We start from the raw sequence: 25172 nt of genomic DNA, 5'->3' as shown, positions 1-25172 counted from the left end.
TTCTATAAATTCTTGATTAAGGTACTTTTAGCTCGGATCCTATGATGTTGACCATCGTTAGTCAGGTGCCAGACTCATCAAGCAGTACTTGGCAGTACTCACCGTTCTCCGTAATTATAGAACAAATAAGGCGTAACTCCCAATCTGATTTCGGTCAAGTCAGCCCACTTTGTTGATCAGTAAATGTCGAGCAAGTGACTCACAAAACAGCAATCAATCCTAACAAGGTACAAGCCCAATCAATTCCCAAGTTGTGGAAAAGAGGTTGAGCGACTAGAGGTAAAGCAGCAGCGAAAATACTTCTGTTGAACGTATTTGCAGCTACTGCAGAAGCTGCATTTTTGGTATATGCATCTATAAGATAATTCAATCCCGCTTGAAAAATCAAAAGGAATGACATTCCTATCAAAACGAATCCTATTAAAGATGGGAACCAGTGAATTGAAGGTTTTGATGTCCATCCAATTATAAAAAAACCAATCGGGAATAAGATTGAACCTAACATCATAGGCGGTAATCTGATTATTTAATCAAACGGGTTAGAAAAAGTATCACCATAATCAAGATTTTAAGTAAAATTCAAATACCTTTTTTCAGGTGGTGCTTTACCTCCATGTTGATCGAGATACTTTGCGAAGAATTTTTCGGAATAAAAATAATTTACAGTTGCAGCAAGAAGTGTACCAACCTTAAAAAAGTCAAATACACCCTTATCAGTTAATGATTTTCAGCTTAAGCGATATTGTGACACTTGCTAGTGTGGCTAAATTGGGTAAAGAGCCTGGTACGGTGGACCAACCTCGATTTTCTTCGAAAATTATCGGGATAGATGCCTGTACGAAAATCCCTTCAACGTCTAGTCATGCTTGATTTGACTGTTCACAAAATATTACTCACAAATAACAAATATAGGACGCCGTACCTGTTCAACTCAAGTAATTCAGTAAACATGCTTGTCTTCTTCAACCATTTCAACGACTTACGCAAAAGCATTGTATGTAGTGATTAATGTACACATTGGTTCCATGAGAAGCATTTTAACTGGTAGTTTCAAGTTTTTGTTCAAAAATACTTTTAAGCTATGATCTGATTCTTCATGTTTACTATGCAGAGCCCAATTTCCACTTTCAAACCTCATCTTCCTAGCTTTCTTGGTCAATATCACATTTCCAGATGTTTCAGGCAAGAAGAATAGGTCTAATACCAGTATGAATGAAGTTAATATCACAACTAAGTATTCGGTCCATCGCCATGTCAAGTACGATTGGGAAACTGCTGCGCCAATAACGGGAGCAACTGTTGGTCCTCCTACTATACATAGCCTAGAGCGAAGGAAATTGTCATTAGAAGTATACTATATGTAAACAAAGGTAATTCGTGTAGCTCACGAGTAGATCACAATGGCTGATCCCCTTTCACGCTAGATGAGTATGACCAAGTTGAGCAGTGAGGTTGACCTGGGTGAGATGCATTGAACTCACTTGATTCCACATGTCTGCAATACCTCCTCCAACGACAGTCACAGGTGCTGAAGAGAACCTTTTGATGCCATAGGGTCAGTGATATCTACAGGGGAAAGAAGGGGGAAAGAACACTTACACCCCTGCAAAGAAACGAGTGATAAAAATAGCTTGGAGATTTTCCGCCGTAGCTGTCGCTGCACTAAAGCATACAAAAACGAACATCTGCGAACATGTCATTCATTTATAGCCTCGAAAGAATGATATCACTAACAGGTGGTATCAGTGAGATTTTTCTACCCCATACATCGGAAACAGGAGCAAAGATGATCGGTCCCACCACGAATCCTAATCCTTTAATCAGCTCAAGCAGTCTCACAGCAAATTACGACTCCACCCACCTAATAGATATAATGACAATCCCAATATAGAAACGACAGTGGAAATACCATATTGCTTTGCTATGAATGGTGCTGCTGCGGAGAAAATACTTGATGCCTACAGCCATCTCATTAGGGTTGATACCAAGTTATGATCGGTTTGAATGTCTTACAAAGGTAGCACACATCGTATTGGCTCCATAAAGCAATGTCACCCCAATCTTCTTATTCTTTGACCAATTCTGCGGATTCGCAATATCATCGTTTCCATCCCAAGATACGATATCGCTAACCTTTCCTTTCTTCTCCATTTCCGATCCAATTATATTTGCCTCGCCTCGTTCAATGTCTGATGCAGGAGGATTCTCCCTCATTGCTAAAGTATTCTCGCTAGCAGTACTATTTCTTGACATGACTTGACGGGTTTGGGTACTATCAAATGAGATATACAATGCATTTTGATAAATCCTTCGCCTTTGTTATATCTTATGATTGTAGATTGACGAAAACCGATTCCAACTTTTCATGTCGACGTCATGTAAAATAATGTTGGGCTGAAAATAGCACTCGGCGGTTAGTCACTCCACCAACTTGTTTATAAATTTAGAAAGACCATGACGGCGAGATCCGAAATCCGAAAGTCAAACAATTGAACTCTCGATTACTGTACTTGCATTAAACTTGCATTAACACGAATCGAATCTTGGAACCGAGCATACATCACCAAGACAAGGGTAACTTCGTAGCTGGTATACGCCCCACTTCACTGTTGTGGTTGACATCACCAGTGTGTCTCACGTCAATTGTCATAGGTGAGCTTAATGATATTGTTTATTGACCTAGTTCACGTATTTAGCAGGGTTTGTTTTGGCTAAAATGATTGAGCGATAAAGCCAAAAGCCGATGACAACTTTTCAGTCATTTGGGTCGAGGCTTGACCTCATATAAGGCATTTCATCGCTCATGGGAAAGGCTCGATTAGTCTTCTTCGTTGATCTAATGTAGTCTGACACGCTTCTGTCTCTTTTCTTTTTGTCACTTATGCATTGTAGTATTCCCAATCGCTGCACTCAATCATGTCAATTTTTGCCCGAACAATGGAAAACCTCACCAAGCATTCAAGACTTGCGTAGGAAAGTCGAAATTTATAGATACATGTTAATGCCAGCATCCGAAAAAACCCTAAAGATACAGATTGAAGTGTCCCTTTCCACATGACGTCTACTGAAGTATGAATATCCGCTCTCACAGATCGCCTAGCTTTCCACGTCCACTACTTGACCACCAACCCATCAATCCACTCAGGCTAGGTCTCAGCCTGTGTCCACTTGGACTTCCAGGTGATCCCAATCGACTTGAAGTATTGATATCGATTTTCAACGGAGGAGGAACTGCTGCCCATGTTTCTTTACTTGATACTCCCTGATGTACAGTTAAAGGCAAAAATACTCGAGGTTCTCCGTTGATGAGCGATACGGTCAATCCACCTTTCGGATCTGTTGAAAATATTTGTCCAGTCAAAACATCTACCACGGGTAACAAAGGTTTGAGCCCTGTCTGGTGAGGTGAGATGTATATCCCTATTGCTGGTACGCTTGATCCGTAATTTGTTAAAATCGATAATAAAGGTGGTTTCGATAGTGCAATGGTATGGTTTCCAAGTTGATATGGTTTCATCAAAGTCGTAAGGAATTCAGAATGTGATGAATATGCCGAACGACGAGCGCTGTTCAAAGCCTTTATGACGTTATACGTGTTCTATGATAATATAAGCGGTCCTTCATTTGCGATGACTGAGACTGACTCACCGTTTCTTGAGAATAACCGTATATCCACATTGCTTCTCGGTTCAGCGGATCTTCGCCGCCGCGCAGCCCCTGTTGGTTTTACACTCAAACCGATTCTTCCCTAGAATCGGAACACACTCACATGTTCTCCGCCTTGGTAAAATATAGGTACTCCATCATTCACGAATGGGTACACAGCAGCGTTCTTGATCAGCTATAATATGTCAACAAATCAGCTGACAGTACTTTCGTTGAGTCATTGAGACGCCTTACCGAAAGATCATCAGTCAACCCGGCAAATCTCGGTAAATCGTGGTTGCTATTGATGATGCAAATACAAATTAGCAATGAAGACAAGTGCAATCCTGCCGCGAGATTGCTCACTCAAGGAATGAACCTAGAGTCGTGGGATCCGGGAATAGCCTATGCACTTTAGACACCATGTCTACTAATTCGCTTATTGATCCAAGAGGAGTCTCGAAAGCTCGCCTGATGCACATCGAGGTCACACTCAGCGAAGGCTCGACAGATTTACAGGAGAGGTTGCATACCGTATATGGAAGAAGGTCGCAAAGTCCAGTATACTTGTCATACTTTCCCTCTGGTAAGGTGCCAGATATGCAGGATCTACAATCGCTGAAATCTTAGCTTTATGCTGCCTTTAAAAGCAGATTTGGACATACCGCCATGCAGAACCTCGCCCATAGCTACGACCCCAGCAGCTTTCACAAAACCAGGCCAAAAATCTTTCCTGACGTGTTTAACCGTATCTATCCGCAGAGCATCAATACTGAATACCTTGACTAGGTCGTGTATCCAGCTATGCAATGAGGATACTACATGTGGTGATTCCGTATTCAGATCAGGCATGTTTTCGGATAGCCAGCCTAATCAGTTGGCGTGTTTGTCAGTCAAGGATCTGCCGGTGTTACTAGTGATGATACTCACAATTCTCGACGTCCCATTGATCGTCCCAATTTGGCTTGCAAAAAGTATGGAAATCTGCAGGAGAATCAAATGGCCCATATTTTGCTGATGGCAAGAAAGATTCTAAAGATTCCGCTCCGACATGGTTCGCGACCTTTATACATAAATACCTTAGTATAAAAGCTGTTGGAATTGAGACTGTAAGGTATGCACTCACCACATCTACCATAAGATACATCCCTCTAGCATGTATAGCTGCACTTAGATCTATCAAGTCTTGTGGCGTCCCGAAACGTCCGTTCAATTCTTCAACAGCTGTCAGCTACTCATGCTGGTCTATACACCGCTTTCCACCCACCGAAAAGATTGGATGTCCAATAACCTGTGTTGGTGTTAGCTTGATATTATGAGGTTCGTACGAGCTAAACTCACCGTGATACGCTTCGTGATCATAAAAGCCTTCAATATTGGCTACAACAGGTGATATCCAGACTGTACCATTTTTTACCATTCAGTTTTCTCGTACCATTCTACTTTATAAATCATTGTTGATGGATCAGACTAACCCGTATCAAATCCCATTCCTTGTATATAATCTAATTTCCTCTCTATTCCCTTCCAACTTCCTCCGCAATGCTTCTTCTCTGCTGGATTGCATGGTGTGATGATGTCGTCCGAGCGAGCGAATCGGTCCGTTAACACTTGATATATTGATCTTGAACGTAACCCTGATGTTGTCAGACATTGAACAAGCGGAGATAAGGCAAGTAACAAGACTGAATATAGCATCGTATTTATGGGTAGTAAATAGATCACCAGGTGATGAAAGGAAGAAAGCCAGAAATCGGCTTGCTCATGAGTGACAAAGGAGAAGCGAGATAATAGAGGTATTTGACACCTTATTGGTAGAGAAGCGAGGGAACGATCGACACAGTATGGTAGCTATAAAGACTAAGCTAGACATAATTCGCGTTGAGTTGTAAATTCAAATCTAAAGTATTCTTAAATTAGCTCATGATTGGGGTCCCATTGATTGAAACCCTGAATGCCGTACCAGTACCATTCTATCAATTGAACATGCCAGTTCACACAAATATATACACATAACATGGGGCATGCATACATAATTCACTTCGATTTGTCAGGTTGTAGCTACAATACATGATACATCAAATGTCCATCGCCCGAGACTGCCGATACAGTGCTGTCTGTACAATTTTCACTCTCTTGACTCCTCTTGTACAGTCTCCTCTATCCCCGTTGCTGCTTTAGAAGGACTAGATCTCCTCCTACCGCTTGATTCTCCTCTATCGCTCGTTGAACTAGATCCTCGTCTATGTTCTCTTCCTCGGTTGGTACTTGGTGTCACACTGAAATAATCACTGGTTCTGATATCGTACATTGGTGAAATATCCGGTCTCACAGATTGTCGATTAGGCGAGGGAAAAGGTCCAGCCATATGACTCATCGGTGTAGGTGCAGGGAATGAACCGGACATGTTCATAGCTGGTGCAGATGGGAATGGACCTGACATGGTCATTGAGCTTTTTCTGGCGTTGGGAGTTGGCAAACTCTGGAAAGTAGGCCCAGAAGGATGAGGTGCCGCAGTAAGGGGGGTCAATTCTGAGTTGGCTGAGTTTGGCATTTCCATATCGATTGAATTGGTATGTTGGTGTCCGTTTATTGGGAATGGAGGCGGGGGCGATCTGGTTCTACTCCTGCCCCGGGAAAGGGGATCACCCATATCGATCAGTTGATAATCCTCCTCATCAACACCCGCTAACGTTGAACCCCTAGAAGATCGTTTATCGGCTGCTCTTGTTCGACGAGCATCATCGTCCTCTTCCGCCACTTCAGGTAAATACCCTAATCTTATTGAATCATTCCCTTCTGTAGTCGACATCCAAGAATCACCTTCATATTCTGAGCCCGAGAACCCATCGACCATGGATTTTTGCCTTTGCGTTGAGGTATGCTTTTTCGTTCGTAAGGACGTGAAACTGCTGTCACTGTTGTAACCAGCTGGCGTAGGTCGAGTTGGGGGCGCATTGTACTCTACGACTCCCGCCGCACCGAACTTCCGTCGAAGCCAGAACCACCAAGCGCAGAAAGCTGCGGCAGCCAAGACGAAGAACCCTACCACGCTAACCACGGCAATGACGGTGGTATTGACAACCTTCTTTTCTGCGGCTCCTTGAGATGGCTGCGATCCAGGGGTACTAGATGACCCTCCTGTGCTGGCCTTTTGATCCGACGAGACGGATGTGAGAGATTGGCGCTGCACTCGGACTTCATAGAAGTCCTGCGAGGCGACGGAAGCGTTTGTGAGAGGGATAAGACCGACTGTTGGTTGCCATGTCTTCTGCTTGTTAGTGTCGGGGTATTGGAAGACACTATATACGTTCTTCATAAATGAGCTGCCTAAAATGCTGAGGGTGGGTCAGCCTTGAAGCAGTCGCATTAAAAGCGCTTAACTTACAAGTCACCAGACTCGCCAAGATTGCTTGAATACTGTATCATTCCAATGCATTGCTTCTGACTTGAGTCATCAGGGTCGGTGTAAGTCATATCGAGCGGGTGAATCGGGATAGTTTGACCAGCGATATTGAAAGAGAGTGCGACCTGCTGTGTGCACGGCATGCGGTCTGACAAATAGTCAGTATCACATAGAAGCCAAGTAATCGGTTTCACTCACAGAGCCCATCCGAACTCATCGAGATGCCCATCGCGTTGTATATGATATCAGCGTATTGCCTGTATCCTGTTAAAATTGGCACTCCGCCGGAATCTAGCACGGCTAGTGGGGTCGATTTAGTAGAATATACCTGACTCGGACCAAGTGTAAGATTTTGAGTGCTAGGTCCCGTTCCTTGTTGCTGATCATCGAATGTGGTGATTGAAACCCCTTGCAACGGTATTCGCCAATGCAGATAGCCCGTCACACCTAATTGAGGCTGTGCAATGATAGGTATGTACGGCGGCGAGCAAGGCGAAGGGCAAATGTTCTGATCGACAGTTCCAATTCCGAATGTCGAGGTCGTCCTGACGTCTTCTCTTCGTTCCAGAGCCAGCGAGAATAATCTCTCCGAAGGCGCTGAACTTCCTGCACCGAACAAGTTATCCAGGAAAGTAGCTCCATCAGGATTTGAACCAGTTGTACCGCCAATCGCGGTCAGAATGGTCGAACTGGCCGGTGCTGAGGGTAGGTTTAGCTAGGGCTCCTCTCAGAGCTCTCATAAAACTTACGAGCCAGACCGAGGACGCCCACAAAATTGCCCCCACTCAAATCTTCATTAGTGATATTGGTTGCAGCTATAAAAGCTTGATAACCTATCCCAAAATCGCCTACGTTCATCTCCTCCCAATATATGTCGCCATCCACAGCACCGGACTGATAAGTTAGATCTGCTGAGACTCCAGAGTCAAGAGATTGAGATGCGTTGAACAGCGATGGTGCAGATTGGCAGGAAGAAGACGTGCAATCCGTTGTCGCAACCCACTACAATCGAGATGTAAGCTTCTGTGCTAATTATCTTTCACACTACTTACCATGTCAGAAGACCCCAGATCCACCTGTAGTTTTACCGTCTGAACATCTACGCCGTTCCACACTGGTGGCGTGGCTCTCCGCCGTGATGAGGCTTGGTCATTATGCCCCAACGAGACATCAACGCTATAGACCGCTTCCGTATCGCTATCTCCTCCGAGCGTCAGGTTCAATAACACGCCTGGAACATAAGCTGTAGATGAGGGAGCAGAAGCTGACGCGGAATAAGTATACGAACGCGATCTTGATGCGCTATATGACCAGAGCGAGGTGAATGAGGTTGATGTGTAATATGAAGATGATGAAGTCGACGTAGGGGTGTAAGTGTAAGACTCTGCTATTGATGATCCATTATACGATGCAGATTCATCTGAAAACGTTGTGGTTGTAGCAGAAGGCGATGGACCGGTGAACAAAGGTCGCTCTGTTGTACCGGTAGCGCTCGTTGATTCGTACGATGATGCCCCGCTCAGTGATTCCGAAGCCGATGTCGACGAGGTTTCCTGTCTTTTAACATAACTTGATTGGGCTTTTATAGGTCGAGGTACTCTGCCCCTGCGAGCAGGACTGATGATTGTTGGTGTGGTATACAAGAAGGGACAGTCAGATTCCAGGGTGCATGGCGTTGTAGGTGAAGGATGAACGAATGGTCGTGAGGAAGGCCCAGCGATAGGTTCCTCTAAAAACGGTTCCATCTTTTGCTATGAAAGCTAAAGGCGCAGATTCACCTATGTATCGTTAGTGAGAATCAATCTTGTATGAATAGCAATAGAGGAATAGTGGTAGGGATATCAGAGCCAAAGATAGAAGGAATGAAAGGATCAAGAGCGGAATTGGAAAACAATCCACAAGGTTGGTCAGATTCGTAATCCCGTACCAATTCTCCTAAAGAGTTGAATCGAACCAAAGGTCAACTCACGTGAATGACTGGCTTATCCCATAGACACCTTGAGCATATTCATAAGTAGCTATCCAAAGTGTTCGAATTGACTTGTCAAGATCGAATTGAGGATGGCGCTCTGGTCGATTATGTTATATCTCCCTTTACACAGCTAACCCGCTCTATACCTCCGCCAAGCAGTTGAGCCGAAACAACTGACGCGTTTTTGTTATATGAATGAGAACGAGATGGGGTAGATGGTGTAGCTGAGGTGGATTGGTAGCTACTTCACCGGTTTAATGAGAACGATTGAGGAACTAATTGCTGAAATTGCTGAACGACGCTGATGAAAGGTAGAAGAAATGGGGATACCGGTCCCGTGATCAAGTTGAAACTCCTCTCTGACTTGGTGTGCGGATCTAGCGTGAATGGGCACCTGGCCTGATGAACAGTCGTTCTTAGATTGATTGTGATAGTGATATGTATGATGGTTCAAACGATGATAGGCCTATCGTTGTATAAAGAAGAAGAAGATAGATATAGAAAATTGAAAGAGAATTAATTATCAAGAGATGCTTAAATTCGTAGGTCTAAAGGTCGAAAACGGTTAGACCCTAGGATTAGGTAAGACATACATCGACCCTCACATCCGTCATCATCTTTTCGTTACCGCATCTTCTATGAATGCTTTCTACATCCTTCAGATCAATGTTCGTTTCTGCTTGACTTTCCTATGGCCTCGTCTTACTCCAAACACCATGTCGAATGCTTTGCATTGCAGAATCCCCCAAATGCATTTGCGAAAATGGCTGCAGGTGCCCCATGACTTTCGGAGAAATGCACGTAAACAAGCGTTTGCGTTCAGGGGCCAATAGACTGCTTAAAATGTTCCGACATCGTGCAAAATCAGACAAAGCGATGCAGCTAAAGCGCTTGTTCGGTTTACTAGGGTAATTATGAACAAAGGACAACATGCATTTTGCACACAAAACCTCATATGAGAGTTATTCAAGCAGCACCACCCCCTTTGTTCACCATGTTTTGAGGGTCATCAAACCAGATCACACTGGAACAGAATTAGTTATATTAACACAGACAAAATAGATTTGATGGTCACTCACATGGCAGTAGTATCGTCTCTCACACTTCTGGCACCAGGTCTTTTCATACTCATAAGTTGTCTTCTCAATTCTCTATCTTCACCTCCAATAGCATTTCTGATCAAATGAGTTGCAGCATTTGCATCTTCATATACCCATTTCCCATGCACATTCAGCTCCTCCTTAGGATAGGGGTGTTCATTGTCCATTGCTGGTAGTGTATGAGGGCAATATGCCATGACATCTACTTTGGATACATCTTGTTGGATTTCATGAGTGAAATGAGATGCTAGGAGGTATGAAGCCTCTTCAGAAGTCATTCTGTCCCATACTAAGGAAATCCTATCAGTTTGGCAATGACCATAGACAAAGGAAGGATTTACAACCATCTGTAGCTAGAATCACAAATTTGAGCTCTTCACCAGATACAGGATGGATGTCTCTGACTGCAACTTCAGGTTGAGCAGTAACATAAGGTGGTGTTTTGGTTGGACATTCTTTGAACCACTTCCATCATCGTTTTGGTTCTCTTTGCTGAAGAGCTCTGATAGTACTATAACTCTGAATTAACACATATTTTAGATTGAGTGCACTTACCCCTTGAACTCCTCATGGTTGAGCTTATAAGCATCATCTCCAAATGCTCTGGAAATCTGTAACCCTCCATGCACCCTATTTGTATCTCCAAAACCTTGATTAAATACTGCTGTAAATCTCTCATCTTCAGGATGTTCACTTCTGATCCTGTGAGAGAAATCAGCTTCACCTTTTGCAAGAAAAACAAGGACCACATACCTCTCAACCTCTTTCTCATTCTCACAAGTAGCATCCTCTGTTAAAATATCACACCTCCATTTGCTTTTAGCTGGATCCCAACAACCGGCAACAGCTCTTGTATCTCCTACATTTGCCACAAACAACTTATCATTCTCAACATCAATTACAGCTGTGATAGCACACGAGCCCATATCAAAAAGATTTGCCAAAGCTAGTAGGGATGGGTTATTAGGAGGAAGAAGATGGTTATAGCTGAATTGTGGGTCAAATGTCAATGACTGAGTTGTTTTCAGCAGATTGGCATCAACAGCCATGAAGCTGAATCATATATTAGCATGATTAGCCCTGATCATTGAGCTCACCTCATAGAAAGCATCTCTGCAAATGACTGAGGGTTCTGCCCAGCAGCAAGCGCAGGTCTGAGATCATCACCAAGCTCAAGACCATGCTCCATATTGCCATTGATCATCTGATTCTCCCAATCTTTGCCCACTTTATACCCTTCTTCAAGCATTTTTCCAGCATTATGAGCCAGAACACCATGAAGGGTCTTACCAAGTAAATCAGCCGCATAACATCCACCATGTCCATCAAATACACTAAACATCATTAAATCTTCTTTTCCATCCCCTTCAACAACCTGTTATGAAAATCACCGAAACTATTCATAACAAGACTCTTGCGCGTCATACCACGTGGTACCGCGCGTCTATCATATACAGGATAAGAGCTATAACCGGTATTCAACAACGCTTTGATCAACATCCTTGAAACATTTCATCTCGACGACTATCACGGACTTCACCAACTCATCACATTCGTCGATAAGATACATTGATGGATATGAATAAGCAAGATAGGAGATACTCGGAATAACCATATTCTTATTCAGCACCATCAATGATTTCTCAGCACCATCAATGATTTCTAATCACCATCACAAACGTTCTCAACGACCGTCGTCTCTTGGATAAATAGCTGTGTCAGGATTGATGGTGATTATTCAGAATTGATGGTGATTATTAAGATAGAGATAGCATTTCAAATATGTAGAGTAACACTTCGTAAGCTTAGTTTAGTATTGTAAGATATATATTGCAACTTGAAAGATAACGAAGAACTAGTATCCCCAGTGATCTAGTTCTCTCGTATATATTTCAAGTTGTTCAAGTAGCAGTGCTATTGAATGAATTGAGTTAATCTACCTGCCCTTACTAGCTGCAACGTACCGCCCTTAGTAAGTTTTATAGTTATAGTTCCTCTCGTCGAGATACGACGAGTTGTAGTTTAGATACACTTCTTAGTTTAGAAGCTGATATTAAACCAAGTTAGAATATAGAGTCCAACGCTACAAGGTAGGTTGACTCATATTAACACAACCTCTTCACCTTCTTTTCTAGGATGCAGCTGGGTTCTGGTATTCCACCACTTTTTCCAGAAGGGTTCTTCTCCATTTACCAGATTAGCCAAATCAGCTTTTAATATGATGTCAATTGAATATCTATCTTCACCTAAGGTCTCTACAGAAGGCAATGAATTTACTTCCCATTTTCTGACTGGATTATTCTCTCTGTTCATTTTGACATCTGCTGCACCAGCCTTAATCTTGTTCTCTACTTCTTCTTCACTAAGTAAGAGGTGAGAATGAGTGTGGGTTTTAGCACCTTCTGCAGAATCACTGGTGTAATTGAGTTCTACAGCTTTAGCTGGAATAGTTCTGATCTTAGCTGCATCTCCATCAAACAAAGTTATATTTTTGTACTTATGATCAAAGAAGTAGTAGTAGGAGACTCCACTTAGAACCAATGATCCTAGTCCAATTGCTGAATATTGCTTAATTAACTTGGGTTGGCCAAATGAACTAGGCTTGGCAGTGCTGAATGACTTCAATGACAATGGTCCACCATTGATACCTTGACATGATCTGAAGTGTCTGAGTTTGAGTAACATCTTGAGTTTGAGTTGGCTTGTATAGCTTGAAAATGTGTTTGGAATTACAATATCTGGAGAAGCTGTGATTCTAATCTATACTTATACCTAAATGAATTATGAGCTAGCCAGAACCTTGCTTTGAGGTCAAATACTTGAAAAGAGTGACTGTGAAAGGAGAATCTCACCAAGGAGAACACAAATCCCAACCCTTGTCCCACGCCTCTGAAAACTGACCGTGATCTCACAACCAAGAATTTGGTGTTGTTGCTGTGAAAATATGAATACATACACACATATCCTCACAATAGGAAATCATATATGCATCTCATTTGTCAAGTGTGTCTCTATCTTGTCAGGCATACATTGTACCAAGATCAAATGCTCATGTATCATATTTTGGCCTAGCCCAGACCATTGGCCAGAGATGAAACTTGTTCTCCTCTTTCTCTTCCCCTGTTTTAGTTTTGAATCCACCACACAGGGCTACCATGAAGGAGCCTTGGCCACCTCCCTTCTTCCACTGTCTCAATCTCCATAATACCCACAAGAGAAACTGTGTCACAGCTCATTAGTGATGGGGTTTGAATGAGAGGCTGTTTGACTCACCAGTCCTGCCAGAGACCCAATTACTCCTCCAATTACTGCTCCACCACTATCCCCTGTTGTAGTTGAGTTATTGTTATTGCTCCCAGCTTGGCTAGGGAAGATAGCCGTAGCAACTGGTGAAGAACCTGATGCACTTGTACCAGTTGAATTTGTGCCTGAGGATCCAGATACAACATAGGTGATATAGTCCAAAGCAAATAAACACCCGTCATTTTGGTTGGTGATGACAACCTGCTGATTTTGCTGGGCTTCCAGATATGTGGTGAAGAAGAGCAAACTATTATATGTTTCCACACTGGATGAAGCATTATATGTTCCAATCACTTGTGAATTAACTTTAACTTCATAACAACCAAAACCTGGTCCTGTCATGCCAAAGATATAAACAGCACTACCTTATTTATATTCACTGTTTTAGCCTATTATCTAGTTGATTCAAAGAATGATATATGCTCACCTTGAAAAGAGAATGATGCTGAGGCTCCACCAGATGAAGTATAGCTAACTGTGTCTCCTTGAAAGGTACCTGTCTTGATAGCAGTTATATCTGAGTTGGGGGCAGTAGCTGACTGAAAACCTGTATAAGTGATCTGGCTGGAAGCATCATCCAAAGTACTATTCTGTCCGGTGCTACTTATTCATCAGCTTTGTCCTCTTCATAAGCAACTCACCCAGTCTCTACCAATTGTGTCAGAAGTTTGACTCCCTGCAGAATAAATAAGCTGGAGCCAGCTGATCCACAATCTTTACAATCAGATTGCAATTTGGCTGTATGGGTATTAAATGAAGCTGGTAGACTTGCACTTCCTGACTGAGCTGATCCTTCTTCTAGTGATCCATCTATCCTCACCTGTAATTTTTGGGAACTTAACTGATCATAATACCATGATATGCTGGAAACTGAACAAGCTGTCATTGGCTAATTCCAACAGAATCTCAAAAATTTCCAGACTCACAGTATGCATTGAGTTCAACAGCAAAGGGCTCATTGCCATGATACTGAACAGATCCATCTGTCTGCTGTACCCAATTGGAGTTTGACGGGGAGTACTTGAGCAGGGGAGAAGCAGCACTGATCCAAACTTCCGCCATTATGGTTTACTATGTTGAAAGAGGATACATAATTGATCCACATTCAATTTCCCCTGTTTTACCTTTGAGTGTTGCTTAGAGAAATCAGCTATCTCATTTGCTATTGAGCTGACCATATTCCAATAGATGACACTCTTTTCAAGAGCTGTTACATTTCAAAAAGATGAAAGGACATGAAGTCTCAGCTCTGTGATTACGCCCCATAATGCCCCACACAAGGAGTCTTGTCAAAGGATTTGCTTGATTTTATAGTTTAAGATTCAGACTGTAACAAGATCTTTCAAGCTATATAACCCTCATGAGTTGCTTAATTTGTCTTTATGATTTGAATACAATCAAGAACAATAACAACAAACACAGACATAAATCACTATCATTTCAATACAGTTGAGCTGTTTTTTAATAATACAAATAACACATACAAGTAGGTCAATCACCACCAGTCAAACAAATAAGCGCTGACAATATTATTTTATAGCATGCTAGTCTACAGTGCTGCTGGACCAGTAGTCTCTGGTTATCCAGGATACTATTATGGAAACATGTATTCTGGTATGTATAATGGATGGGGGAGATGGGGTGTTGGACCTAATTATGGGACAGGATGGGCCAATAATTGGTATGGACCTTACAACTATATGTCTGGGACATACTGGTAGAATAGTCTCACTTTGTAATACTACAAATACTGTACAACATGAAACTCTGCTATATCATATTTCCTTTGATGTGCAACCAAGGATGACAAACAAAGGATGATCACTAACACATCTACTATCAGTCAAAGCCAAAGTTGTGTGTTGCTTTCTACAACACAACATTGCACTTCTTCAAGACAGACAGCGAAGATATCTGAGCCATGTAAGTCAAAGTAATAACATCACTGTGCTGAGTTTTTATTTAGATGTCTACTCACTCCAACAATTCACATGCTTCCTGTAATGACTGTAAGCAGCACAAGCAAGTCAGAAGCTGCCAATGTCCCCAACCAGCAACAGCAGTTCCTATGGCTCTTGTCAATGAGGACTTTGCAGTGCAGCATCATTCTCACTTACCTATGGGGATTTTCTCCCTGAACAGACCTCACCCTTTCTCTCAAGCTCAACCCTTACAGAATCTTGGTTATGGGCCTCAACCACTGTTTGGCTGGGCTTCTGTTCAACCTTTATCCCATTCCTATGGCCAGCCCAAAAACTGGAAGCAACAAAAGCCAGATTATAGGAGGTTTTGCTACAGTGTAGGGAAAGCTGAAGTGCCTTATGCTGCTCTGCCTGGAGGGCCCTTACATGGCTTTCCAACTTATATGAGTGAAAATGTGGTCAAAAGGTGGTGAAACTCATACTTTGTTTTGTTTGTGTAGGTGTTTCATACTTGGTCACTGTTACAAGTTATCCCTTCACTATTTTCATCCTTTGATCAATATTACTGTGATATTCTCATAAGATATTGTATAAATACTGTACAGATGTGAACACTGTGGGGGAAATGCCTCTTGCATGTATATAATTTAAGTACAATGTCAGTTCCAGCATTTGACATCAACACTCCTCCAGCCATCCCACCTGAAAGTGGGCAGAATGCTGCACCATATACGCCTGAAATAAATTGGAATCATGATGAGATATTAACTGAAGAGCAATGGCATCAGTCACAACATCATGATCAGCTCTTGACACAACCACCAATGATTTCACCTGATCCCAATGATAACTTCTATGTCCCACCTGAAGATTTTCATCCACCTCCGTATTCTGTGGTCCCAGCTAATACAGCTGGCAACAACAAACAACCCTCGGTTGGTGTCAGCAACCAGCAAGCACTACCACCAAGGACGGACCACAAAGATTCTCCAGAGGGACTGCAGTCTTCATCATCATATCACTCTGAACCCTATATATCATACCCAGTCCATCATGAAGAGCATCAATACAATCACCTCCACAGGCCAATTAAAGTCAAGAAGTACACAGAGAAGTAAGTACCATTCAACCAATGAGTACCATTCAATCAACTACAGAAGTTTCAGTGCTGATTTTGAAACAGACCTCAAGTACAAATTGTTAGCCAAGCTACAGATTCCAGATCATCTTCTGTTGCCAACTCAATGCAGATGATGATGATGAACTCAATGATGATGCAGCAAATGCAAGCTCAACAGATGCAGTCTGCTCAAATGGCAGCTATAAACCAGCAGAACTTTCAAATGCAAGCTCAGCAACTCCAGAACAAAGCCTGGAACAACCTCAAAAGCAACAAGGCAAAGAGCTCAGTTAACATACATAGTGAGTCTGAATTGATCTGGGCTATCCAGCTTACAAAGTTATCAGGTCATTCTAAGCAGAAGAGGTACAAACCTAGATCAAAAGTAATCCAGGCAAAAGCAATACCCAAGATTGCTCTGCCACCAATTTCAGGTATGTACCTTGAGCTATCAGAGATGTCATTTGAACTAATTTGTTTCCTCAATCAAGCTGTACATCAGCAAGCATCAATTGAATCAGTTGCATTAGATAATTGGCAAGAAGCCACCATAATCCTCTGTTTTGCTGCTGTTGGCTTGATCTATCTGATCTGTTCAAGAGCTGGAGGGGAAGAAAAGAAAGAGGATATAGCTAGAAAACATATGTCATAGTAAACCATGCATCCAAATACCTATACATGACATCCTTTAAACCTACAAAGGATACTTACTGAGAGTCAGCTGTATGCAACTAATTTTTGTGTTCTCATCTTATCTCAAGGATTATATTGAAACAATTGAAGGCTGGTACAATGTTCAGATTTGTAATCCTGTCAATCTTATATAATATCACAGCTATAGGTGCCCAAAGTAAAACTTACAATGGCTTTGAAGTTCCATCTGCCAACAATGGCAGTATGCTGACTGTAAGTCAAATCAATGAGGAGTAAGCTGATGTGCAAAACAGTACACACTCAACACTTTTCCTCCAAATCTAGGGGAGCCATTGAACGTGATCATATCTAATCAATCTGATCCAAGAGTACTCATAGAAACAATGTGGGAAGGTGGATTATACAATTACTTGGAAGCAGCTGCTTTTGGGGGCCAGTGCCTTGGCTTACAAATGGGTGATGAACAACAAAGCAATCTTGGAGATGGCAACAAGAACCGTGGGTTACATTAAATATAACAACGCTAATAACACGTACAGAGACCCAAAAATCATTACTAAGATATCAATACTTTCACAATCAATTTTTGGGCACATGTCTAGAGACTCTCTATGGTGGCAATCACATCAGAGTGTTTAAGCAAGAAACCAGCGGTGCTTTTTTTCTCAGGTGAGTGAAGTAAAGATAGCAGATCACAACTTCATTAAACCTTTGTGATTGGTAGCTCATCAACTGAAGAGGACAGTACAAGAAATCATGCTTTAGGTTTGAATGCCTATGATAATGGAAGGTAAATTGACTTTATGTCTGATCTCAGCTTACAGTTGCACAGGGATTTCTTTATTGGCAATGCTACCAATGTAGTTATTGAAGGTCATCCTGATACAAATACCACTTTCACTGGGGAAATCAGTAAGAGAGGATGGAAATATAGGACAACAGTCAATTATGTGGATGATCTCGTGCCAGCAAACAAAAGTGAGTGTACATGCTGCTGCTGTTATGATATGAAAGCTGACAAAGTTTAACAGGTAGATGGAATCATTATGTTGGGTAGGTTTTCCCAATGCAGGAAGACATGTGATCGCTAACAGTGATACAGAGTTCAAGCCATTGGAGGAGGGGTATCAGATGGCTTGGTAGCTGTCCTGACTGTTCAGGTGGCAAGAGATGACCCTGTAAATTGGGGTCAATGGGTATGGTCAATCTTAGGCTTATAATCCTTTTATATGAATATCCTTTATTGCTTTCCCTTTCACCATTCAACAAATATGTTTTGAGTCAGAGCTGGACATGTATGTAAAATCAAAATACAACACTTTGAACAACAAAATTGTTGCTTCCCCTTCCACTTAAGCTGCATCATATGAATCATGGAAGCCTTCCCAATATATGAGGACTCTATCCCTCTTGTTGACCAACAGGACCCCTATATTCAATATGATACTGATTACATTCCTGATCAACCAAGTTATGTTAAATATGGAGAACCAGAAGGAGACATAAACATACATGATATATATGAAGAGGAAGAAGATGAATTACCTGAAGCTTGGATACCTTATCCATCCTATTCAAACTTGCCACCTGGCAATGGCAATCAACAAGTCATTATAGGTGCACCTTTCCCACAAGCTTCACAATTGAAAGAACATTATTGTGACTTGTATCCGGAAGAATGTGCCAAGGGCACATTTGAAAGAAATGATACTATCATTAGGAATGAGACAATAGAGGAAGATGTGGCCAAGGGTACTGGATTAAATCATGTTGACTTGTCTGGATGTGGATTAGCTTTGATTTTGCTCTTCTTGCTCTTACTTGGACTTAATGGAGGATTGGGAGGTGGAAAAGATGAAGACAAAGGAAGAACAAGGGAAGGAGGCAAGCCTGATCCTAGGAAGGGAGGTAAAAATGGTGGGAATGGGGAAAGGGAAACACCAGAAGAAAGGGCCAAAAGGAAAGCCAGAGAACAAGCTGAAAAAGATAACAAAAAGAGTAATAGAGGCAGTGGGAAAGGGGAAACTCCTGAGGAGAGAGAGGCCAGGAAAGCTGAAGAGAGGAGGAATAAGCGTAATGATACAGATAAAAAGGGCAAAAGAGATAGGAATGAAGAGACACCAGAGGAGAGGCAAAGGAGGAAAGACAGAGAACAAAGACAGAAAGAAAGAGATGCAAAAGATAGACGGACTAATAATCCAGGTAGAGAAACACCAGAAGAGAGACAGAGGAGAAAAGACAGAGAACGAAGACAGAAAGAAAGAGATGGAAAAGATAGAAGAACTAATAGTCCAGGTAGAGAAACACCAGAAGAGAGACAGAGGAGAAAAGACAGAGAACAAAGACAGAGAGAAAGAGATGGAAAAGATAGAAGAACTAATGAAACCAGCAGAGAGACACCAGAAGAGAGAGAGAAGAGAAAAGACAGAGAACGAAGACAGAGAGAAAGAGATGGAAAAGATAGAAGAACTAATGAAACCAGCAGAGAGACACCAGAAGAGAGAGAGAAGAGAAAAGCCAGAGAAAGAGTTAACAGAGACAATGGCGGGAAACACCCTGGAGAAACACCTGAAGAGAGGGCTGAGAGGAAGAAAAGGGAGAAGGCAGAGAGAGATAAGAAGAAAGCTGATGCAGCCAAAGCAGCAAAAGATGCTCAGGAAAAGGAGGAAGAAGAAGAGAGAAGAAAACAGAAAGCAGAAAGAGATGCTAGGAGGAGAGATCAGAAAAATGGGAAAGGAGGAGAGACACCTGAAGAAAGAGCTGAAAGGAGAAGGAAAGCAGCTGAAAAAGCTGCCAAAAATGGTGGAAAGACAGAAACTCCTGAAGAAAGAGCTGAAAGAAGAAGGAAAGCAGCTGAAGAAGCTGCCAAAAATGGTGGAAAGACAGAGACTCCTGAAGAAAGAGCTGAAAGAAGAAGGAAAGCAGCTGAAAAAGCTGCCAAAAACGGTGGAAAGACAGAAACTCCTGAAGAAAGAGCTGAAAGAAGAAGGAAAGCAGCTGAAAAAGCTGCCAAAAATGGTGGAAAGACAGAAACTCCTGAAGAAAGAGCTGAGAGAGAAAAGAAGGCAGCTAAAGAAGCTGAAAGACAAAAAAGAAAGAATGAAACTCCTGAACAAACTGCTGAAAGGCATAAGAGGGAAAAAGCAGAGAAAGATACTAAGAAAGAAAGTGAAAATTCATCATGGTTAAATCCATCTTTGTTATTAGGTTGTTTACTTCTATTTGCTTTGATAGGATTATCAGGAGCGGGAAAAGGAATTTCCTTGCCTCAGAGTGTACCCTCTTGGAATGATTTTAGATCCCCTTTACCAAGTTTTAATGATTGGTCACCACCTACATTCTTCACTTCTCCTAGAAATCCTATTGGAGGAAGAATATTAGGTAGTAAAACCTCACCTCCAATTATCAGATCTAGTCCAAAGATTATTCCATCAAAATCACAATCAAAGTGGTTAGTTAATGAACCAATTACACATGGACAAAATGGTGGACCTCAGATCAAAATTAATCATGTAAATTCTCAAGGTGATAGAAATCCAATTCTAGTTGAAGAAGAGATTGTAATTGATTCTCCGCCAATCATAGTTGAAGAGAAAATATGGGAACCTCTTTCATTCAAATTTACAGGTCCCACTAATCCTAATCGTTTATTAAATATGCTCTTAACAATATTGATCGTTTCGCTTCCTTTGTTTATTGACTTCATTAAAGATTATCCAGAACATTCATATGTTCAACCAGAATACGTTGCTTCAATAATTCAATTACTTATTTTAGCGAGTTTGATTTTAATTGGATTACTAATTGCTGACTATCATTTCAAATGGACGACAACCATTGGACCTTATGCCGAAGTTTCCATTGATGGTGTACAAAGTGGACTTACACCTGTCCTTGTGGGTGCAGTTGAAACTACGGAACAATTAGTATGGGGTCTCGAAGATGTTTTATTCGGTGATTCAAGAGTAATATTAGGTATGGGTTTAGCTGCTTTAGGTATATTCTTCCTTTCTCAACGTGAACCGAGTTTAGATATACCGGAGACAGATTTCGCAAATGCGACTACTCAAGCACTGGTTTTCTTAGGAGCGCTCTTACTGGGCATGTTCTTTTGGAATGCATAGATCGTTAAATACGATGAGTACCGTCTACATGCCTTTCCGAAGTTATACGACTGCTGAAAAGTAGGGGATAAACTTGATGATGACTTCGTTGGCCCTTATTGTCCCAGTATGGACTGATAATTTGTCTGTCAGATGAGAGGTCATGTCGACGTGGGTTGCGAGAGGAATGAAGACGTGTTGTTTTTCATACTAGCACGGCGGAATCGATCCATCACTCTACCCGAGACCGCAGGTAACAAGTCAAAGGCAACCCTCACTTATAGATACCATTCTTTCACCGGGCCCCTGATCTCTTCTTCTCCTGACTCAGCTCATCTATCTTGCAATTACGACCAGCGACATCCGCTTGCGATCTCATCACCGGTCTACTCAGGTCCTTATTACGTTCACACCTCTGACAGCTGCTGCATTCGAAACGTGAGTCCGATCAAGCGGGGCTTCGGTAAGCTTAGGCCATCCAGGTTTATCGTATAATCAGCTTCCATCCGATCGTTCGTTGTTGCTTGTGAAAGAGTCCCAAAAATGCCCAATAATTGACGGATACAAAGTTGGACATATGACCTTTTGACTTCAGCTAGAAGAACGTTAAGACAAGTATGAGTACTGGCATCTCCTCTAGGTCGGCTCGGAGGATGTTGCCCCGTCTGTAGTATGGCATGTCACACTAGCTGTCCTTCGTCAATCGAGTGCATTATGGCGGCATTATGCATGTGGATAGCTTCACCATCTTTAGCGCGTTGCATCATCATTGCTGCCATAATGACAGTTCGCTTGGCCCACGAAATATCATGAAAAGAATACAAAGTGAATGATTATATACTATCGCAATGTGATCAAAACAATGATAGTGTCATTTACGTAAGGTGTCGGTAGGGTGATGACGCTAAGGGTTTGAGTACTGGTTTGTCAGTGAATTAGTTTAAATCTGAGAGCGCGTCCCGCTTAGAAGAAGATAATCATTTAGACTTTGGCCTTTTCATAACAATCAATCTCAAAATACAGCTTCTCTTCATTCCCGTCACCCCTTCTCAACAATACTTCCTAGGCTCCTCCCCCTCGCTACCCGATATGATGTTCTGGCGAATTATCTAAGCGTTTTGTATCAACTATCAACTACAGGCGACCAGCATTCGTCTGGAGCGTTTCGCAGCAATTTAGTCTGTTATCGCCAAGCCCGATTCTGCTTTCTTCCTGATCTATCAAAGGTCTACAGCAACTTGTATCGATCCGTGAGTCGCGCACAAACCCCATTCATATCTCTTGAAACGTTCTCCACCTGACGACTTATCTGATCTCCAGTCTCAACCACAGACCTATCTATCCCTCGCGTTTCCACCATGCCATTCTTACAATCAATATCAAGTTTCTTTGCTGGTAGTTCATCTACCAATGGATCCTCAAGCCGGACAGCCAACAGACGTTCAGTCATGGATTCTACAACAGACGCGTTTAGTTTACCTACAGCTCAAGGAATCAGGTATGGGAACGGCACGGGATATGGAGATGGTGGTCTGGTATGTGATATCTCTATCTTCATCACAGAATTGTATAGCTTATAAGTTTGATATAGACCACCGACAGTGCAGCATCATCACCTGGACCGAGCCGAAGAGGTAGTCTGCTACCACCTCCTAAAGATGCATTGTAAGCACCTCTTGTTTCGGGAAGGTTGTGAAATGCCTAACTCTGTATCTGCTTAGTGCTGGATCACCAAATTACTTCCCTCCTCCATCTCATACTTTTCACCGACTGCGAAATGCTCTCGCCAATTCATTTCCCGAGCTTCTCGAGACTCTCAATGGACCTGCCAATCCCCACTTACTTGCTGCTTTCGAAGCGGAATTAGGCTGTGCTCTCCCGCGGGCTGTTAGAGAATCCTTACTAGCAGTTGATGGTCAAGATTTAGAAGCTTGTGCCAACATATCTGGTTCAGGTGGATTATTCCTCGGATTACATTTCTTACCACTGGAGGACATCATGAGGGAATGGGCGTTTTGGAGACAAGCAGAACATGATCCCATGGCAGGAAACAACGCAGCCGTTTTAGCTACTATGGCTAGTGTACCTCCCAATTGGATCAAGAAGCTATATGCATGTAGAGGCTGGATTCCCCTCCTGAGTGATAGAACGGGAAATTATGTCGGAGTGGATCTTGATCCTGGTCATTCTGGATCATGGGGTCAGGTCATAGTTTTCGGCCGAGACTTCGACAGAAAATGTGTACTCTGGAGAGGAGACGGTGAGGGTGGTTGGGGAAAATGGTTAGCATCTTTCGTTGAAGATTTAGAATCTGGAGAGGGATGGGAGGTAGAAAAGAATGGAGGATCTAACGGAAGTACATCCGATGAGGAAGAAGATATAGGATACGGAAGTTATAATGGAGGAGGCAGTTTCGGTGAATCAGGTAGCGGATTACGGTTGGCAGGAGAGTATAGAGGATGGAACGTACTTGAAGCTTGGTGGGACAAATCCGTAAGAAAATGGGATAGTCTAGGCTTAGGATTGGACGTGGAAGACATCGAAAAGGGCTTAGAGGAAGCCAGGGCTTTGGCAGGATATAGCGAACCCAGTCAGGTCGGTAAAGGAAAAGGAAAAGGAAAAGCTGTGGAGGGATTGGGTATTGGTATGAGAGTAGGCGAAAGCGCTGCTCAAGTAGAGATTCCAGGTAAGTGTCTTGTAAATGAGTTGTGTCGCCGCTAACAATTTGAGTAGTCGTCGGATCGCCCCACATTCCACCTGGTCCAGGTACACCAGTTCCGCACGATTCCGATGTTCTACTCCCTCCTGCTTCTCCAGAACAGCCGCCCATACCCAAAATTCGCCATCCTGCTCCTTCTCCTGTACGAATAATCACTCCCATCGCTGCTACCGTTGATCATCCGTTGAGAGTCACGACCGATTCCTCAGGCTACCTTTCCCCTCCTTCCAGATCTCCACCGCGGTCTCGTCGGAGAGAACCTCCTCCTATCGCTTCGCCTATCGACTTGCCTACTAGAGCAGACGTACAAGCTATGGCTGCTATTGCACAGGCCGAGAAATCCGGGCTGCGAGGTGGATGGGTCATGAACTTGGATGTTTCAGCTGGGAATGCCGCAAGAAGAGCATCGAAACTGTCTCCTGGCCTTGCCGAGAATGAAATGGTAGATATAGATTTGGAAGGTGGACGAGCTGAAAGGTTCGGGTCACCTCGAATGACAGATGCTGAGATGGAACGACAACGAGAAGAAGAAAAGCTGGCTTTAGCAGGAGTTGAACATCGAAGATCACCTCAATTAGTCCAACCTTCACGTACACCTTCACCACTTTCAAGAGAATCATCATTTGATGAACCATCTCCATCACCAATTGGATCTGCATCAGAAAAGACTCCCCGGGCATTATCAAGAGGTAATTCCGAAGGATTAATTTCCATCCCGCCAAGCGTTATAGCTGCAACTCAATCAATTAGACCTCCACCTAGGGCAGCAAACAATTCAGAACTGAATATTCGAACTTTCACAAGAGAAGATGAACAAAGAGATGCACCTCTATTTAGAGGTAATTCAAGTAGACCAGGTAGAAAAGAAAGAGAATCAAGTGTAGTTTCAATGACCTCTCAAGATGAATTATTAGATAGAACAAGTGGGAATAGATCACCTTCACCAAGCTTTCATTCAACAAATCACGCAGGAGGTGAATTTGTCAATTCTCCAACGGGTATAAGTATGTCTCGAACTAACTCTGAAACGAATAATGAAGAACGATTGGCTAGTCCTTTAGTAAGTGAGAGTGGTAGAAGAAATGGTTTTAGAAGGGTCGATGAGCAAGATAAAGGGTTGGAAGAAGAAATGGAAGAGATAAGTATTGCATAATGCTTCAGAAAACGCATAATGCATATTATGTTTTGGAAATATTGACAATTTAACGATTTTACTGAAATATTTTCC

At 42.4% G+C, this 25172-nt stretch overlaps 11 protein-coding genes across 11 annotated transcripts; 5 read left to right on the top strand and 6 right to left on the bottom strand.

The window, feature by feature from the left end:
* Nucleotides 1–2: 2 nt before the first annotated feature.
* I206_100958 (uncharacterized protein) lies at nucleotides 3–2253 on the bottom strand (the record flags this gene model as incomplete). Its single annotated transcript, XM_070202302.1, has 13 exons — nucleotides 3–39; nucleotides 103–144; nucleotides 204–518; nucleotides 588–688; nucleotides 756–833; nucleotides 898–922; nucleotides 984–1322; nucleotides 1389–1420; nucleotides 1482–1539; nucleotides 1600–1685; nucleotides 1735–1808; nucleotides 1862–1958; nucleotides 2014–2253. The coding sequence occupies 13 exons, from the start codon at nucleotides 2251–2253 to the stop codon at nucleotides 3–5; spliced, it is 1524 nt and encodes a 507-aa protein (XP_070058403.1).
* Nucleotides 2254–3085: 832 nt separating this feature from the next.
* I206_100957 (uncharacterized protein) lies at nucleotides 3086–5343 on the bottom strand (the record flags this gene model as incomplete). Its single annotated transcript, XM_019152149.1, has 12 exons — nucleotides 3086–3598; nucleotides 3649–3717; nucleotides 3770–3841; nucleotides 3901–3946; nucleotides 4012–4116; nucleotides 4179–4254; nucleotides 4311–4514; nucleotides 4576–4708; nucleotides 4772–4860; nucleotides 4913–4936; nucleotides 4987–5046; nucleotides 5121–5343. The coding sequence occupies 12 exons, from the start codon at nucleotides 5341–5343 to the stop codon at nucleotides 3086–3088; spliced, it is 1614 nt and encodes a 537-aa protein (XP_019014287.1).
* Nucleotides 5344–5773: 430 nt separating this feature from the next.
* Nucleotides 5774–8796, bottom strand: I206_100956 (uncharacterized protein; the record flags this gene model as incomplete). Its single annotated transcript, XM_019152150.1, has 5 exons — nucleotides 5774–6983; nucleotides 7034–7199; nucleotides 7250–7750; nucleotides 7801–8053; nucleotides 8104–8796. The coding sequence occupies 5 exons, from the start codon at nucleotides 8794–8796 to the stop codon at nucleotides 5774–5776; spliced, it is 2823 nt and encodes a 940-aa protein (XP_019014288.1).
* A 1193-nt stretch (nucleotides 8797–9989) lies between these two features.
* On the bottom strand, nucleotides 9990–11465 carry I206_100955 (uncharacterized protein; the record flags this gene model as incomplete). The annotated part of the gene is made up of 6 exons (XM_019152151.1): nucleotides 9990–10047; nucleotides 10103–10412; nucleotides 10465–10523; nucleotides 10679–10825; nucleotides 10877–11176; nucleotides 11221–11465. 6 exons carry the CDS (start codon nucleotides 11463–11465, stop codon nucleotides 9990–9992), a joined length of 1119 nt encoding a protein of 372 aa, XP_019014289.1.
* A 758-nt stretch (nucleotides 11466–12223) lies between these two features.
* I206_100954 (uncharacterized protein) lies at nucleotides 12224–12808 on the bottom strand (the record flags this gene model as incomplete). The annotated part of the gene is made up of 1 exon (XM_019152152.1): nucleotides 12224–12808. One exon carries the CDS (start codon nucleotides 12806–12808, stop codon nucleotides 12224–12226), a length of 585 nt encoding a protein of 194 aa, XP_019014290.1.
* A 364-nt stretch (nucleotides 12809–13172) lies between these two features.
* I206_100953 (uncharacterized protein) lies at nucleotides 13173–14488 on the bottom strand (the record flags this gene model as incomplete). Its single annotated transcript, XM_070202301.1, has 5 exons — nucleotides 13173–13343; nucleotides 13397–13791; nucleotides 13854–14011; nucleotides 14068–14296; nucleotides 14353–14488. The coding sequence occupies 5 exons, from the start codon at nucleotides 14486–14488 to the stop codon at nucleotides 13173–13175; spliced, it is 1089 nt and encodes a 362-aa protein (XP_070058402.1).
* A 1006-nt stretch (nucleotides 14489–15494) lies between these two features.
* Nucleotides 15495–15821, top strand: I206_100952 (uncharacterized protein; the record flags this gene model as incomplete). Its single annotated transcript, XM_019152154.1, has 1 exon — nucleotides 15495–15821. The coding sequence occupies one exon, from the start codon at nucleotides 15495–15497 to the stop codon at nucleotides 15819–15821; it is 327 nt and encodes a 108-aa protein (XP_019014292.1).
* A 183-nt stretch (nucleotides 15822–16004) lies between these two features.
* On the top strand, nucleotides 16005–17120 carry I206_100951 (uncharacterized protein; the record flags this gene model as incomplete). The annotated part of the gene is made up of 3 exons (XM_019152155.1): nucleotides 16005–16462; nucleotides 16532–16770; nucleotides 16816–17120. The coding sequence occupies 3 exons, from the start codon at nucleotides 16005–16007 to the stop codon at nucleotides 17118–17120; spliced, it is 1002 nt and encodes a 333-aa protein (XP_019014293.1).
* Nucleotides 17121–17505: 385 nt separating this feature from the next.
* On the top strand, nucleotides 17506–18342 carry I206_100950 (uncharacterized protein; the record flags this gene model as incomplete). The annotated part of the gene is made up of 6 exons (XM_070202300.1): nucleotides 17506–17620; nucleotides 17725–17791; nucleotides 17847–17912; nucleotides 17955–18100; nucleotides 18154–18175; nucleotides 18225–18342. The coding sequence occupies 6 exons, from the start codon at nucleotides 17506–17508 to the stop codon at nucleotides 18340–18342; spliced, it is 534 nt and encodes a 177-aa protein (XP_070058401.1).
* Nucleotides 18343–18495: 153 nt separating this feature from the next.
* I206_100949 (uncharacterized protein) lies at nucleotides 18496–21246 on the top strand (the record flags this gene model as incomplete). Its single annotated transcript, XM_070202299.1, has 1 exon — nucleotides 18496–21246. One exon carries the CDS (start codon nucleotides 18496–18498, stop codon nucleotides 21244–21246), a length of 2751 nt encoding a protein of 916 aa, XP_070058400.1.
* Nucleotides 21247–22583: 1337 nt separating this feature from the next.
* I206_100948 (uncharacterized protein) lies at nucleotides 22584–25097 on the top strand (the record flags this gene model as incomplete). Its single annotated transcript, XM_019152158.1, has 4 exons — nucleotides 22584–22760; nucleotides 22817–22890; nucleotides 22947–23911; nucleotides 23959–25097. The coding sequence occupies 4 exons, from the start codon at nucleotides 22584–22586 to the stop codon at nucleotides 25095–25097; spliced, it is 2355 nt and encodes a 784-aa protein (XP_019014296.1).
* Between the last annotated feature and the right edge of the window lie 75 nt (nucleotides 25098–25172).

This window comes from Kwoniella pini, chromosome 1 (assembly GCF_000512605.2).
Source record: "Kwoniella pini CBS 10737 chromosome 1, complete sequence".
NCBI lineage: Eukaryota > Fungi > Basidiomycota > Tremellomycetes > Tremellales > Cryptococcaceae > Kwoniella > Kwoniella pini.
This window is presented reverse-complemented; position numbering and strand designations above follow the sequence as displayed.